Source organism: Convolutriloba macropyga, chromosome 12 (genome assembly GCF_964194025.1).
Source record: "Convolutriloba macropyga chromosome 12, txConMacr16.3, whole genome shotgun sequence".
NCBI lineage: Eukaryota > Metazoa > Xenacoelomorpha > Acoela > Convolutidae > Convolutriloba > Convolutriloba macropyga.
In genome coordinates, this window is record NC_134479.1 from 11380192 (window position 1) to 11394539 (window position 14348).

A 14348-nucleotide genomic window follows, 5' to 3' on the forward strand; every position below is an offset into this window, starting at 1 on the left:
GCAGCGTAATCAGCCCTACACTGTTCAACATCTATGTCAGCAGTCCAGAAGTCTCGAATGCAAAAGTCTCTCAATATGCAGATGATATTGCAATATACACGAGTGGCAGAAACTGTAGAGCAGCTACTTTCAAACTACAGAAGGCTCTCAACTCACTGGACATGTGGTGCAACCTTTGGAAAATCAAAATTAATCCCGAGAAAACAAACTTCATGCTATTGACCAGAAATAGAGACAAAAGCCACCACCATCTCAAACTGCAAGACGTAATTCTAAATCCATCGAAGTCGTCTACTTTTCTCGGAGTTGAGTTGAATGATAATCTAACTTGGGCGGCGCAGATCAGGAAGATTGAAAACAAGATGTTTGGGAGAATAAATGGACTCATGATGCTGAAAGCGAAAGGTGTCAACTCTAAGTGCCTCATATTACTATATAGAGCAACGATACGACCAATTATGGAGTATGCTTCGCCGGCATGGGCGAATGCTCCCAAGCACAGCATCATGAGACTTCAAAGAAAACAAAACAAAGCCATAAGAGTAGCATTAGATCTACCCAGATGGACGTCGTCAGATGAGCTACATAACGCAGCAAACCTTCCCAGAGTGAGCACACTTCTAGCCCAGAGAAATATACAATACCTCAAGAGAGCTTCTAGCAACAACGCAGCAATAAGAGAACTGATCCAAGATCAACTTACTAAAACGACCACTGAACTCCAATACATTACACCTGTACAGACGATACTGTTTGAAACAGCGAAAAATAGACTCGACAATATGGGCAGTCCCTAGGACTTTTTATCGCAATTTCAATTCAATCAATCTTTTCTTTTAATCGACTTTCTATCTCTTTCTGATGGCCTGTGTGTTTTATTGAGCAACGGACATATGGAACATATACACAGCATATACACAACAACACTCATCATCTTCTTCTTCTCTTCTTCACTTTTTGGTGGCCTAATTTCAATTCTGACTCTGACTCTTTCTCTTTGCAACACGAGCAACAATAGACGTCTAGTTGGGTTCCATGACTGAGAGCACGATCTGAGAAAGAACACACGAAGACAAGAGACGGGTTTGAAAGGCTCAATCTCAGCGAGCCAAAGAAACTCAAGTCCCCCCCTCGGGAGACCTACAGCCTCGGTACAATGGGTGCCCCAACCCAACCCAACACAACTACAACTACAACTAGTAAAAGAGGAGCAGCAGAGGACAGCAAGAGGAAATGGCACCCAAAGTGAGCGGCAAAGCAGTGAAGAAGGCAGGCAAGGCACAGAAGAAGCCCTCTGGTGACAAGAAGAAGAAAAAGAAGAGGAGAGAGACCTACTCCCTCTACATCTACAAGGTGCTGAAGCAGGTCCACCCCGACACCGGCATCTCCTCCAAAGCTATGTCGATCATGAACTCGTTCGTGAACGATATCTTTGAGAGGATAGCTGGAGAAGCTTCGAGACTGGCCCACTACAACAAGCGATCAACCATCTCAAGCCGGGAGATCCAGACTGCAGTGAGGCTCTTGCTACCAGGAGAGTTGGCCAAGCATGCTGTGAGCGAGGGAACCAAAGCTGTGACCAAATACACCAGCTCCAAGTAAAGTCCGTTGCTACTTAAGCAACAACACACAGGCCTTTTTAAAGGCCACCAAACCTTTTGAAGTTAACTTAATAGCTGCAATGAAGCTCAAAACAAGCTAACTTGAAGCTAAAAACCTTATTTTCAAAGTTGCCGGTACCCTTATTCTATGTATTTTCGAGCTATAGCTAGCTCGAGCTCAACTTAGCTAGCTTGAGCTTGAGCTAGCTAGTTTGAGCTTGAGCTAGCTAGTGTGAGCTTCAGCTAGCTAGTGTGAGCTTGAGCTAGCTAGCTCGAGCTTGAGCTTGATAGCTTGAGCTTGAGCTAGCTGGCTTGAGCTTGCTATCTTGAGCTTGAGCTTGAGCTTGCTAGCTTGAGCTTGCTAGCTTGAGCTTGCCAGCTTGAGCTTGAGCTTGCTGGCCTGAGCTTGAGCTTGCTAGCTGCAGTTAGAGCTAACTTGAGCTCTCTGCCAATCAGAGTTCGAGAAAAGCGCTCCCAATTAGCCTAACAGTGGCAGCCAATCAGAGTGCGAGAAAAGCGCTCCCAAATAGCCTAACAGTGGCAGCCAATCAGAGAGCTAGAAAATCAAAATTGCATAGAATATAAGTACCTGCAGCTCTGAGCAGAGGTGAAGGTCCGAGCAGGCTTGATCGGGCATAGGCGAAGGTCCGAGCAGGCTTGCTCGGACCTTCGCCTATGCCCGAGCAAGCCTGCTGGGACCTTCACCGCTGCTCAGAGCTGCAGGTACTTATATTCTATGCAGTTTTGATTTTCTAGCTCTCTGATTGGCTGCCACTGTTAGGCTATTTGGGAGCGCTTTTCTCGCACTCTGATTGGCTTAGCAACATAAGGGTTTTTGGAACGCATTTTTAACTTAGGTAGCCATATGTGAGTCTGGGTAACAACCATTTACAACAGACGAAGAAACAAGACGAAGAGAGATGTCAGGCAAAGGAGGCAAATCGAAGAGCGGCAAGGTGGGAGCTAAGGCCAAGACCCGATCAAGCCGAGCTGGACTGCAGTTCCCCGTGGGCAGAATCCACCGATTCATCCGCAAGGGCAACTACGCTGAGAGGGTGGGAGCTGGAGCCCCAGTGTACCTTGCTGCTGTGCTTGAGTACTTGACTGCTGAGATCTTGGAGCTTGCTGGCAACGCTGCTAAGGACAACAAGAAGTCGAGAATCATCCCCCGACACTTGCAGCTCGCTATCAGAAACGACGAGGAGCTGAACAAGCTGCTGCAAGGAGTGACCATTGCTCAAGGTGGTGTGCTACCCAACATCCAAGCAGTGCTCTTGCCCAAGAAGCAGTCTTCCTCTCAGCCCAAGTCTGACAAGAAGTAAAGAAGCTTCTAGCTTGCTACTTCAACACCGGCCTTTTTAAAGGCCACCAAACCTTCGAAGTTACCTTACTGGCTTCAGCTTACTACCTAGCAAGCTCAAATTAAGCTAAATGTCTTATTTTAAGCTCGAATTGAGGTATTTGAACTTCATTCAAAAACCCTTATTTGGTTCAGCCAATCAGATTGCGAGAAAGTGTTAGGCTATTTGGGAGCTCTTTTCTCGCACTCTGATTGGCTGAGAGCTCAATATACTGTTAGGCTACTTTGGGAGCTCTTTTCTCGCACTGTGATTGGCTGAAAAAGTGACGTGATATGACGTGGAAGCCGGCGTGCCTACGTGGCTGTTTTCTCACACTGTGGTTGGCTAAGCTCAATATGGGCTTTTGAACGACTTTTTATATTTAGGTAGCAAAAAAGTTGGGTGCCCCAACCCAACCCAATTGCATTTACAATTGGAACAACCATTTACAAGACGACAGATGAGGAGCTAGATGAAGAGTTCGCAGTATAACACTTTCTCAGCAACGACGATAAGCCGACTTAGTTGTGTCTCTTAGTCTCTTTTCCAAGAGGCGAGGCTTTAGTTCCGCGCCACCCCCCTTCCCAAAGGCCCCTGCCAGAACTGCGCTGCCAATCTACACTACGCGGGAGTAGAGGCTGAGTCTACGCGGGACGACCCGGGCACCAAAGCACTTACTCCTGAGCTAGCTCGCACTAAGTCAAGAGTACCTGGTGGTATAATTAGAGTGTTGGCGGTACCACTTGCACTTCGGTTCCGTCGAGAGCACAAGCCCAGGTTTAGACACCAAAGGGTTGGCGTACTCTCACGAACGCAACACTCGCCACCCCGAGCATCCTTTTCAGGAAGCTCGAGCTAGCTCAGGACCTGCAAGCTCCCTGGTGTACCCCCGTACCAAGAAGAATTCCCTCGAACACTAAGCCCTAGTCTGAAGCAAAGGAATCCCGGTGTTAGCCGTCCTGAGCTGAGGGCTTGATTCTAGCACTACGGCCTATAGATAGGAGGTAAGCTGCTAGTTTCACGCTTAGTGAGAGGGGGACCGAGCAAGACGCCGCGAGGACGACCTAAGAGAGTGCTAGACGCCACGAGACGCCGCGATCCCCGACGAAGAGAGTGCAAGACGCCGCGATCCCAGACGAAGAGGGTGCAAGAAGACAACTCTGCCCACATAGTGGGTGAAGACCAGAAGCACCGAAGACCAGAAGCAAGTACCTCTCTCCCTAGCCTCTGACCCCTCAATACGCGAGTCCTTCTGCTGAATACTCCCAATGGCACACCGAAACCCCCTCGCTCGACCCTTCTTCCCCAACAGCTCGATGAACAACAACGCAGTGAACTGCTCAGATGCCAACCAGAGCCTAAATATGACCGCCTTGACCAACATTAGCTCAGTCAGTCAACAAGGAACCAAGAGGAAAGCCCAAGACAGTGGTCCCCGAACAAGCTCCAAAGTCCGAAGAACCCAAAGTGACAGACCCAAAGTGATCTACTTCTCCTTTGACACACCAGTACCGAGCCTCAAAGACTTCAACCTCAAGCTGATTGCCCTGACCAACTGCCAGAACTATGGAGAACTAAGGAAGTCCAAGAACGGCAAAGGCTTCTCCATCAAGCCAAAGACCACTGACATAGCCAAGACAATTACCCCGAGCAAAGTTACCACAGCCTTCCCCAACAGCAAAGTGAGACTGAGCACCATGACCACCAACAACTCAAAGCCAAGCTTCGTTATCACTAACATCGATCTCGATGTACAAACTGATGACATCAAGACCGAGCTACAGAACCAACACATTGACGCTGAGACTGTGCACAGAATTACTAGCAGAGCCACCAACAACCCAACCCGACTAGTTAGAGTGTTCACCTCCTCTGAAGCCAACGCAAGAACAGCGGTAGAAAATGGGGTCTCTATCTTCAACCAACGCAAGAGATGTGAGAAATCAAGACAAGAGCCTCAAGTGATCCAATGTTTCAAGTGCCTCGAGTTTGGACACTGGAGCCATGAATGCTGTAACAGCGTAAAGTGTCGAAGATGCGGAGGCGAGCATCTCGTAAAAGACTGCGCACAAACTGAACAAGAGACTAAGTGCCCAAACTGTGGAGAGAACCACTCCTCCAACTACCGAGGATGTGCAAAGTACCAGGAGGCAAAGTCAATCAGCTATGCTCAAGCAGTCAAGAAGAGCCAACCAGAAACCTCTACCGCTTTCACGAAAATAGAGAAGATGTTAGAAACAATGAATGAGAGACTCAGCAACATCGAAGACAAACTAACGCAGAGAGTAAAGACTTTAGAAGACCAAACAGCCCAGCTGACCATAAAGACAAGTTCAATCGAAAACAGCCAACTGAACAACTTCATGACTCTCGCAGCCCTCATACAGTGCACACTAGACTCCTCACAAAAGAAGATTAACATCATGCAAGCTCTAAACTTCATCACAGGACAGACAATCAGCAATTCTCAGTTTGACGCGAAAGTGAAAGAATTCAAACAATACTTCGCCAGCCACAAAATCACATCTCAACATGGCAGATAACTTGACAGTTCTACAACTCAATGTTAGAGGGATGAGATCCCAACTTAGACTACTCGACACTCTACTAAGTGACAAAGGCGCTCATGTTGCCTGCTTCAATGAAACCAAGACAAAACAGCCGCCAAGACTCAAAGACTTCATCTTAGCTGCAAGCATTGACGACAACAAACATGGCTCAGCCATCTATGTTAGACGCGGACTCAGCTTCAAGCTCATCAACATCAAAGTTGTAAAATCAGACTCCAAAACCAACGAGATGCTACACATCAGACTCACGGACTCCAACATCGACATCATACTAATCTACTGCTCTCCTGACTTAGCCATCGAACCAACCCACCTCCAATACTCAAATAGAAGAACTCTCATACTGGGTGACTTCAACATCAAATGTCCATACATTAACCCCAAATCATACAGCTTCAATGCAACTGGACGAACAGTAGAGGAACGACTAGATGACGGCCTTGTGCTGCTGAATGACGACAGTGCAACGCACAAGAGTGGCTCAATCCTAGATCTCCAGCTCAGCACGATTGACCTCGCCTCGGACCTTGCATCTTTTCACACTGCAGACGGAACTTTAAGTGATCATCTAATGACGATAAGCCAATTTAACATCAATGCTCCGAAACCCTACTATCTAAGACCAGATTGGAAGCAGTTCAAGAGGAAAGTGGCGGAATTCACCAACAGCACAGATGAACTAGATGAGAAGGCTAAAGAGCTGGCAACTCACATCAAGCGCTGCTATGACGACTGCCTAAGACCTCAACGACGAAGCTCCAACAAAGAAATAGCCAATCTAATCAAGACCAAGCATCGAATACAGAGGAGAGTCAGAAAACTCAGACGAAATGGACTAAGGGGTGATATGGACGAAAGAGAACTGACAGCTGAACTAAACAGAGTCTCAAAACAACTGACCAGAACAATTAAGCTTGAGAAGCAACAACAAGAGAATAAACTGATTGAACAGCTCAATGACGACAAAAACTGCCAGAACTTCTGGAAGGCCTTCCACAGACTCAACAAAGACAATCAGCACAGCACAAATCGACTCAAGATGACTACACAAGAGGCTGCAAACAGCTTCGCAAACTCCCTCCAGCAGACCATGGTGACGCACAGACCCGAGACAACTGAAGCGAGCGATCATCAAGAAGAAGTTGAGAGAAATATTGACGAAGCTGCGATAGACGCCTATGAAACACCAAGAGAACACTGGCAAACTGATTTACGACCACAACTGCTTAGACGACTGATTTCTGAGAGAAAGAACACAGCCCCAGGCGATGACCAAGTTTCTTATAAGATCCTGAAACAACTGCCAGACAACATCATAGAGAACCTCTGCGAACTCATTCAAGAATCACTCAAACGAGGCAAGATACCAACGTGCTGGAAGAAGGCCAAAGTCTGCATGCTCCCTAAACCAGGCAAGGATCACACGAACATCAAGAATTACAGACCCCTCTCTTTGACAAGCTGCATTGGCAAACTAGGCGAAATTATCGTAAAGGAGCATCTGACCAAACACTGCGAGGACTTAAACGTATTCGGAAACACCCAAGGTGCATACAGAGCGAAGAGATCAACTGTTGACAATCTGCTATGCCTGACTCAACACGCCTTCAGCGAAGCTCTCTGGAAACGACCAACTGCAGCAGTCTTTCTTGACGTACAACAAGCATTTGATGCAGTGTGGCACAAGGGACTACTCTACAGACTCCAGGAGAACAAAGTTCCAATGTGGATCATCAAATGGACCAAAGACTACCTCAAGAACAGAGAACTGAAAGTTGTGTACCAGCAAGCTGTAGCAGAGAGCTTCGTCCCAAGTGCCGGTGTCCCTCAAGGAGGAGTTATAAGTCCAGTTCTTTTCAACATCTATGTCAGCAAACCCGAAGTAGCAACAGCCAATGTTTCCCAGTATGCAGATGATATAGCACTCTACACGACCAACGCAACCTGCAAAGCAGCCACTCTAAGACTACAAAGAGCACTCGACACACTTGACCACTGGTGCAACCTGTGGAAGATCAAACTCAATCCTGACAAGACGCACTTCATGCTCATCACTCGTCTGAAAGACAAACAACAACTACTGACCCTCAAAGGAGCACAATTGAAGACAACAAAGAAAACAACCTTTTTAGGAGCAGAAATATCAGACAGCTTGACTTGGACTGAGCACATCAACAAAGTTGAACAGAAAGTTTTCGCCAGGACAAACGGACTCAAAATACTCAAAGCTAAAGGAATCAGCTCTAAAAGCCTAATCAAACTTTACAAGATGACTATCAGACCAATCATGGAGTACGCCTCACCAGCCTGGGCCAATGCTTCGAACTCACTCTTACAAAGACTACAGATACTACAAAACAGAGCACTGAAGACAGCACTAGATCTACCTCCTTGGACATCCAGGACAGAAGTACACAGCAAAGCTAACATACCGACCATGACTGAATACTTGACGAGACGCAACATCAACTACCTGAAACAAGCATCGAAGTACAACTCCTCTATAAGAGAACTCATCCAAGATGAACTGAAGACAGTACAAACCGATAGCAACCTCAGGACTCCGATACAGACGATACTGTTCCAAACAGCACTTGAGCGGCTCTCGATTTCATCAACTGACGTTCCAAATTAATGGACAAACCTACAAATCTTTACAAACTCAATTCAGCTTTTTCTTTATGACTTCATGACAATCTTCTCTTTTGGTGGCCTTAGATGACAAAGCAATGCAAAGTGCAAATCGACAACTCCTTCGACATCTCTCTTCCACAACGAACCTGACGACCAGACGCAAAACCATGTACAGACCAAACATTGACTACAACTGCAAAGCAAGACGCGAGTTTACAAGGCTTCTTGAAAAGAAGCCAAAGAAGCTCAAGACAACCCCCTTCACACACGGGTGCCCCAACCCAACCCAACACAACTACAACTACAACTAGTAAAAGAGGAGCAGCAGAGGACAGCAAGAGGAAATGGCACCCAAAGTGAGCGGCAAAGCAGTGAAGAAGGCAGGCAAGGCACAGAAGAAGCCCTCTGGTGACAAGAAGAAGAAAAAGAAGAGGAGAGAGACCTACTCCCTCTACATCTACAAGGTGCTGAAGCAGGTCCATCCCGACACTGGCATCTCCTCCAAAGCTATGTCGATCATGAACTCGTTCGTGAACGATATCTTTGAGAGGATAGCTGGAGAAGCTTCGAGACTGGCCCACTACAACAAGCGATCAACCATCTCAAGCCGGGAGATCCAGACTGCAGTGAGGCTCTTGCTACCAGGAGAGTTGGCCAAGCACGCTGTGAGCGAGGGAACCAAAGCTGTGACCAAATACACCAGCTCCAAGTAAAGTCCGTTGCTACTTAAGCAACAACACACAGGCCTTTTTAAAGGCCACCAAACCTTTTGAAGTTAACTTAATAGCTGCAATGAAGCTCAAAACAAGCTAACTTGAAGCTAAAAACCTTATTTTCAAAGTTGCCGGTACCCTTATTCTATGTATTTTCGAGCTATAGCTAGCTCGAGCTCAACTTAGCTAGCTTGAGCTAGCTAGTTTGAGCTTGAGCTAGCTAGTGTGAGCTTCAGCTAGCTAGTGTGAGCTTGAGCTAGCTAGCTCGAGCTTGAGCTTGAGCTAGCTGGCTTGAGCTTGCTAGCTTGAGCTTGAGCTTGCTAGCTTGAGCTTGCTAGCTTGAGCTTGCCAGCTTGAGCTTGAGCCTGCTGGCTTGAGCTTGAGCTTGCTAGCTGCAGTTAGAGCTAACTTGAGCTCTCTGCCAATCAGAGTGCGAGAAAAGCGCTCCCAAATAGCCTAACAGTGGCAGCCAATCAGAGTGCGAGAAAAGCGCTCCCAAATAGCCTAACAGTGGCAGCCAATCAGAGAGCTAGAAAATCAAAATTGCATAGAATATAAGTACCTGCAGCTCTGAGCAGAGGTGAAGGTCCGAGCAGGCTTGCTCGGGCTTAGGCGAAGGTCCGAGCAAGCTTGCTCGGGCAAAGGCCAAGGTCCGAGCAAGCTTGCTCGGGCAAAGGCGAAGGTCCGAGCAAGCTTGCTCGGGCATAGGCGATGGTCCGAGCAAGCTTGCTCGGGCATAGGCGAAGGCCCGAGCAAGCTACCTCTAAGCTCCAAAACTGCCAAAACCCTTATTCTATATAACTCCTCAAAAGCTCTCAGCCAATCAGAGTGCGAGAAAAGCGCTCCCAAATAGCCTAACAGTGGCAGCCAATCAGAGTGCGAGAAAAGCGCTCCCAAATAGCCTAACAGTGGCAGCCAATCAGAGTGCGAGAAAAGAGCTCTAAAATAGCCTAACAGTTGATTCAAGCTCTAAGCCAATGAGAGATCACTAGTTCGGGGTAGTTAGGCAGCGATTTTGAGCAAAAATATCAACCCAACTACAACTACAACTATCACTACAACAGACGAAGAGAGATGGCAAGGACAAAGCAGACTGCAAGGAAGAGCACGGGAGGAAAGGCACCTAGGAAGCAGCTGGCAACAAAGGCTGCGAGGAAGAGTGCACCCTCAACTGGTGGAGTCAAGAAGCCGCACAGATACAGGCCAGGGACTGTTGCACTGAGGGAGATCAGACGCTACCAGAAGTCAACTGAGCTGTTGATCAGAAAGCTGCCCTTCCAGAGGCTTGTGAGAGAGATTGCCCAGGACTTCAAAACTGACCTGAGGTTCCAGAGCACTGCTATCATGGCCCTCCAGGAAGCAAGTGAGAGCTACTTGGTCAGCTTGTTCGAGGACACCAACTTGTGCGCCATCCACGCCAAGCGAGTTACGATCATGCCCAAGGACATCCAGCTCGCCAGGCGAATCAGAGGAGAGCGAGCTTAAGAAGCTATCAGCTCTCCAACCCAAAACGGCCTTTTTAAAGGCCACCAAACCTTGCAAGTTAACTAACTAGCTTCAAGCTAGCTTATAATAAGCTCAAAACAGCTTATAGCTCTTATTTTGAGCTTGAGTTGAGGTATGCCAACATTTTCTAAAACCCATATTTAATTCAGCCAATCAGAAAGCGAGAAAATCAAAAGTGAATAGAATAAGTGTTTATGCAGCTTCTAGCAGCTGTAAGGTACGAGCAAGCTACCTCGGAGCCTGAGTAATGTACGAGTAAGTTACCTCGGCCTTCGGAAGCTCCCTAGCTGCAGAAACACTTATTCTATGCATTCTTGATTTTCTCGCTCTCTGATTGGCTGAGCGAAATATGGGTTCTTGAAAGGTATCTCTATGGCTCGTTTTAAGTTGAAATAGGGGTTTTTGAAGGTGTCAGCTCTCGACCAATCACATTGCGAGAAAATACAGTGAGCCGCCCTAGTTAGCTGGCGATTTGGGTGTCGAAATCGACTTTCTACAACCCAACAGCAACAACTACAAGAGATGTCAGGACGAGGAAAAGGAGGCAAGGGACTTGGCAAGGGTGGAGCAAAGAGGCACAGGAAGATCCTGCGGGATAACATCCAAGGCATCACCAAGACAGCAATCAGACGATTGGCTCGACGAGGTGGAGTGAAGCGCATCAGTGGACTCATATATGAGGAGACCCGAGGTGTGCTCAAGAACTACTTGGAGAGTGTGATCAGAGATGCTGTCACCTACACCGAGCATGCCAAGAGGAAGACTGTTGTTGCAATGGACATCGTCTATGCTCTCAAGAGGCAAGGCAAGACCCTCTACGGCTTCGGAGGTTAAGCTCTGAGCAGCTCTACCTCAACACAAACAGGCCTTTTTAAAGGCCACCAAACCTTCTAAAGTTACCTTAGTAGCTAGTAAGCTCAAGCTATGTAGCTAGCAAGCTCAAAACAAGCTAATTGTCTTAATTTAAGCTTGAGTTGAGGTATCTGAACTTTGTTCAAAAACTCTTATTTCTTTCAGCTAATCAGAGTTCGAGAAACTGTTAGGCTATTTGGGAGCTCTTTTCTCGCACTCTGATTGGCTGCCACTGTTAGGCTATTTGGGAGCGCTTTTCTCGCACTCTGATTGGCTGAGAGCTTTTGAGGAGTTTTATAGAATAAAGGTTTTGGCAATTTTGGAGCTTAGAGGTAGCTTGCTCGGACCTTCGCCTATGCCCGAGCAAGCTTGCTCGGACCTTCGTCTATGCCCAAGCAAGCTTGCTCGGACCTTCGCCCATGCCCGAGCAAGCTTGCTCGGACCTTCGCCTATGCCCGAGCAAGCTTGCTCGGACCTTCGCCTATGCCCGAGCAAGCCTGCTCGGACCTTCACCGCTGCTCAGAGCTGCAGGTACTTATATTCTATGCAGTTTTGATTTTCTAGCTCTCTGATTGGCTGCCACTGTTAGGCTATTTGGGAGCGCTTTTCTCGCACTCTGATTGGCTTAGCAACATAAGGGTTTTTGGAACGCATTTTTAACTTAGGTAGCCATATGTGAGTCTGGGTAACAACCATTTACAACAGACGAAGAAACAAGACGAAGAGAGATGTCAGGCAAAGGAGGCAAATCGAAGAGCGGCAAGGTGGGAGCTAAGGCCAAGACCCGATCAAGCCGAGCTGGACTGCAGTTCCCCGGGGGCAGAATCCACCGATTCATCCGCAAGGGCAACTACGCTGAGAGGGTGGGAGCTGGAGCCCCAGTGTACCTTGCTGCTGTTCTTGAGTACTTGACTGCTGAGATCTTGGAGCTTGCTGGCAACGCTGCTAAGGACAACAAGAAGTCGAGAATCATCCCCCGACACTTGCAGCTCGCTATCAGAAACGACGAGGAGCTGAACAAGCTGCTGCAAGGAGTGACCATTGCTCAAGGTGGTGTGCTACCCAACATCCAAGCAGTGCTCTTGCCCAAGAAGCAGTCTTCCTCTCAGCCCAAGTCTGACAAGAAGTAAAGAAGCTTCTAGCTTGCTACTTCAACACCGGCCTTTTTAAAGGCCACCAAACCTTCGAAGTTACCTTACTGGCTTCAGCTTACTACCTAGCAAGCTCAAATTAAGCTAAATGTCTTATTTTAAGCTCGAATTGAGGTATTTGAACTTCATTCAAAAACCCTTATTTGGTTCAGCCAATCAGATTGCGAGAAAGTGTTAGGCTATTTGGGAGCTCTTTTCTCGCACTCTGATTGGCTGAGAGCTCAATATACTGTTAGGCTACTTTGGGAGCTCTTTTCTCGCACTGTGATTGGCTGAAAAAGTGACGTGATATGACGTGGAAGCCGGCGTGCCTACGTGGCTGTTTTCTCACACTGTGGTTGGCTAAGCTCAATATGGGCTTTTGAACGACTTTTTATATTTAGGTAGCAAAAAAGTTGGGTGCCCCAACCCAACCCAACCCAAGACGACAGATGAGGAGCTAGATGAAGAGTACGCAGTATCACACTTTCTCAGCAACAACGATAAGCCGACTTAGTTATATCTCTTAGTCTCTTTTCCAAGAGGCGAGGCTTTAGTTGCGCGCCACCCCCCCTCCCAAAGGCCCCTGCCAGAACTGCGCTGCCAATCTACACTACGCGGGAGTTGAGGCTGAGTCTACGCGGGACAACCCGGCCACCATAGCACTTACTCCTGAGCTAGCTCGCACTGAGTCAAGAGTACCTGGTGCTATAAGTTAGAGTGTTGGCGGTACCACTTGCACTTCGGTTCCGTCGAGAGCACAAGCCCAGGTTTAGACACCAAAGGGTTGGCGTACTCTCACGAACGCAACACTCGCCACCCCGAGCATCCTTTTCAGGAAGCTCGAGCTAGCTCTAGGACCTGCAAGCTCCCTGGTGTAACCGCTCCAAGAAGAATTCCCTCGAACGCTGAGACTAGTTGGAGGCAAAGGAATCCCGGTGTTAGCCGTCCTGAGCCGAAAACTTGAGGCTAGCACTACAGTCTATAGATAGGCGGTAAGCTGCTAGTCTCACTCTCAGTGAGAGGGGGACCGAGCAAGACGTCGCGAGGACGAGCAAAGAAAGTGCTAGACGTCGCGAGACGCCGCGAGACGCCGCAATCCCAGACGAAGAGGGTGCAAGAAGACAACTCTGCCCACATAGTGGGTGAAGATAAGAGAAGCACCACCGCACTCTGCTTGTCCAGCCTGAACCAATAAGCTCCTGTGTTGGGACATTGAACATCGCCTCTCTCCCTTTCAGTCATCGAGTCACGAGCCCCTTTTTAACTGTACAAAGATCAAGCTCTTCTACCAACTCGAAGAAGAGAACTCTCATCTCGAGCTCTTAGACTGTACAAACATCCAACTCGAGCTTCATAGACAACAACTCCATTTTTACCTCTGTACAAAGACGAACCCTGTATAAACTCTCATCTCGAGCTTTTAGACTGTACAAACCTCCAACTCGAGCTTTTAGACAACAACTCTACTTTTACCTCTGTACAAAGACGAACCCTGTACAAACTCTCATTTCGAGCTTTTAGACAACTCCACTTTTACCTCTGTACAAAGACGAACCCTGTACAAACTCTCATCTCGAGCTTTTAGACTGTACAAACTTACAACTCGAGCTTTCATCAACCCCTGCTTCAAGCTTTTACCCCTGTACAAACATCAATTTCGAGCTTTTTACAACTCTAGTCTTTCAACCTGAGCAACATATTAAAGTAGTCTACTTCACATTTGAACATGAAACACCGAGCCACAAAGAATTCAACCAGCAGCTGAAAAACTTAACTGGCAACCCGAACTACGGAGAAGTGAGGCGAAGTCAGAACGGAAAAGGCTACTCGATGAAACCAAGAACTATCGAGATAGCAAAGATGATTACTGCAAACAAAGTCAAGGAAGCATTCGCAAACTACCAAGTCAAACTAAGCACTGCTGCCTCCAACCCGGTGAAACCGAGCTTCGTCATAACAAGTGTAGACCAAGACATCGATCCTGAGGACGTTAAAAGTG

The 14348-nt window shown here is 47.5% G+C and overlaps 6 protein-coding genes across 6 annotated transcripts; all 6 read left to right on the forward strand.

Annotated features, from left to right (window-relative positions):
• Positions 1-1169: 1169 nt before the first annotated feature.
• Positions 1170-1654, forward strand: LOC142350861 (histone H2B.3). The gene has a single exon (XM_075402845.1). The coding sequence runs from the start codon at positions 1234-1236 to the stop codon at positions 1600-1602; it is 369 nt and encodes a 122-aa protein (XP_075258960.1). The 5' UTR covers positions 1170-1233; the 3' UTR covers positions 1603-1654.
• Positions 1655-2470: 816 nt separating this feature from the next.
• LOC142350865 (histone H2A, embryonic) lies at positions 2471-2938 on the forward strand. Its single transcript, XM_075402849.1, has one exon. The coding sequence runs from the start codon at positions 2522-2524 to the stop codon at positions 2921-2923; it is 402 nt and encodes a 133-aa protein (XP_075258964.1). The 5' UTR covers positions 2471-2521; the 3' UTR covers positions 2924-2938.
• Positions 2939-8425: 5487 nt separating this feature from the next.
• Positions 8426-8904, forward strand: LOC142350870 (histone H2B.3). The gene has a single exon (XM_075402855.1). The coding sequence runs from the start codon at positions 8490-8492 to the stop codon at positions 8856-8858; it is 369 nt and encodes a 122-aa protein (XP_075258970.1). The 5' UTR covers positions 8426-8489; the 3' UTR covers positions 8859-8904.
• A 973-nt stretch (positions 8905-9877) lies between these two features.
• Positions 9878-10358, forward strand: LOC142350869 (histone H3). Its single transcript, XM_075402854.1, has one exon. The coding sequence runs from the start codon at positions 9933-9935 to the stop codon at positions 10341-10343; it is 411 nt and encodes a 136-aa protein (XP_075258969.1). The 5' UTR covers positions 9878-9932; the 3' UTR covers positions 10344-10358.
• Positions 10359-10805: 447 nt separating this feature from the next.
• On the forward strand, positions 10806-11240 carry LOC142350923 (histone H4-like). Its single transcript, XM_075402944.1, has one exon. The coding sequence runs from the start codon at positions 10887-10889 to the stop codon at positions 11196-11198; it is 312 nt and encodes a 103-aa protein (XP_075259059.1). The 5' UTR covers positions 10806-10886; the 3' UTR covers positions 11199-11240.
• A 582-nt stretch (positions 11241-11822) lies between these two features.
• On the forward strand, positions 11823-12508 carry LOC142350922 (histone H2A, embryonic-like). The gene has a single exon (XM_075402943.1). It carries the CDS (start codon positions 11945-11947, stop codon positions 12344-12346), a length of 402 nt encoding a protein of 133 aa, XP_075259058.1. The 5' UTR covers positions 11823-11944; the 3' UTR covers positions 12347-12508.
• The last annotated feature ends 1840 nt before the right edge of the window (positions 12509-14348 follow it).

Coding starts and splice junctions, on each gene's coding strand:
- LOC142350861 (XM_075402845.1), top strand. CDS start 1,234: ATGGCACCCAAAGTGAGCGGCAAAGCAGTGAAGAAGGCAGGCAAGGCA.
- LOC142350923 (XM_075402944.1), top strand. CDS start 10,887: ATGTCAGGACGAGGAAAAGGAGGCAAGGGACTTGGCAAGGGTGGAGCA.
- LOC142350870 (XM_075402855.1), top strand. CDS start 8,490: ATGGCACCCAAAGTGAGCGGCAAAGCAGTGAAGAAGGCAGGCAAGGCA.
- LOC142350865 (XM_075402849.1), top strand. CDS start 2,522: ATGTCAGGCAAAGGAGGCAAATCGAAGAGCGGCAAGGTGGGAGCTAAG.
- LOC142350922 (XM_075402943.1), top strand. CDS start 11,945: ATGTCAGGCAAAGGAGGCAAATCGAAGAGCGGCAAGGTGGGAGCTAAG.
- LOC142350869 (XM_075402854.1), top strand. CDS start 9,933: ATGGCAAGGACAAAGCAGACTGCAAGGAAGAGCACGGGAGGAAAGGCA.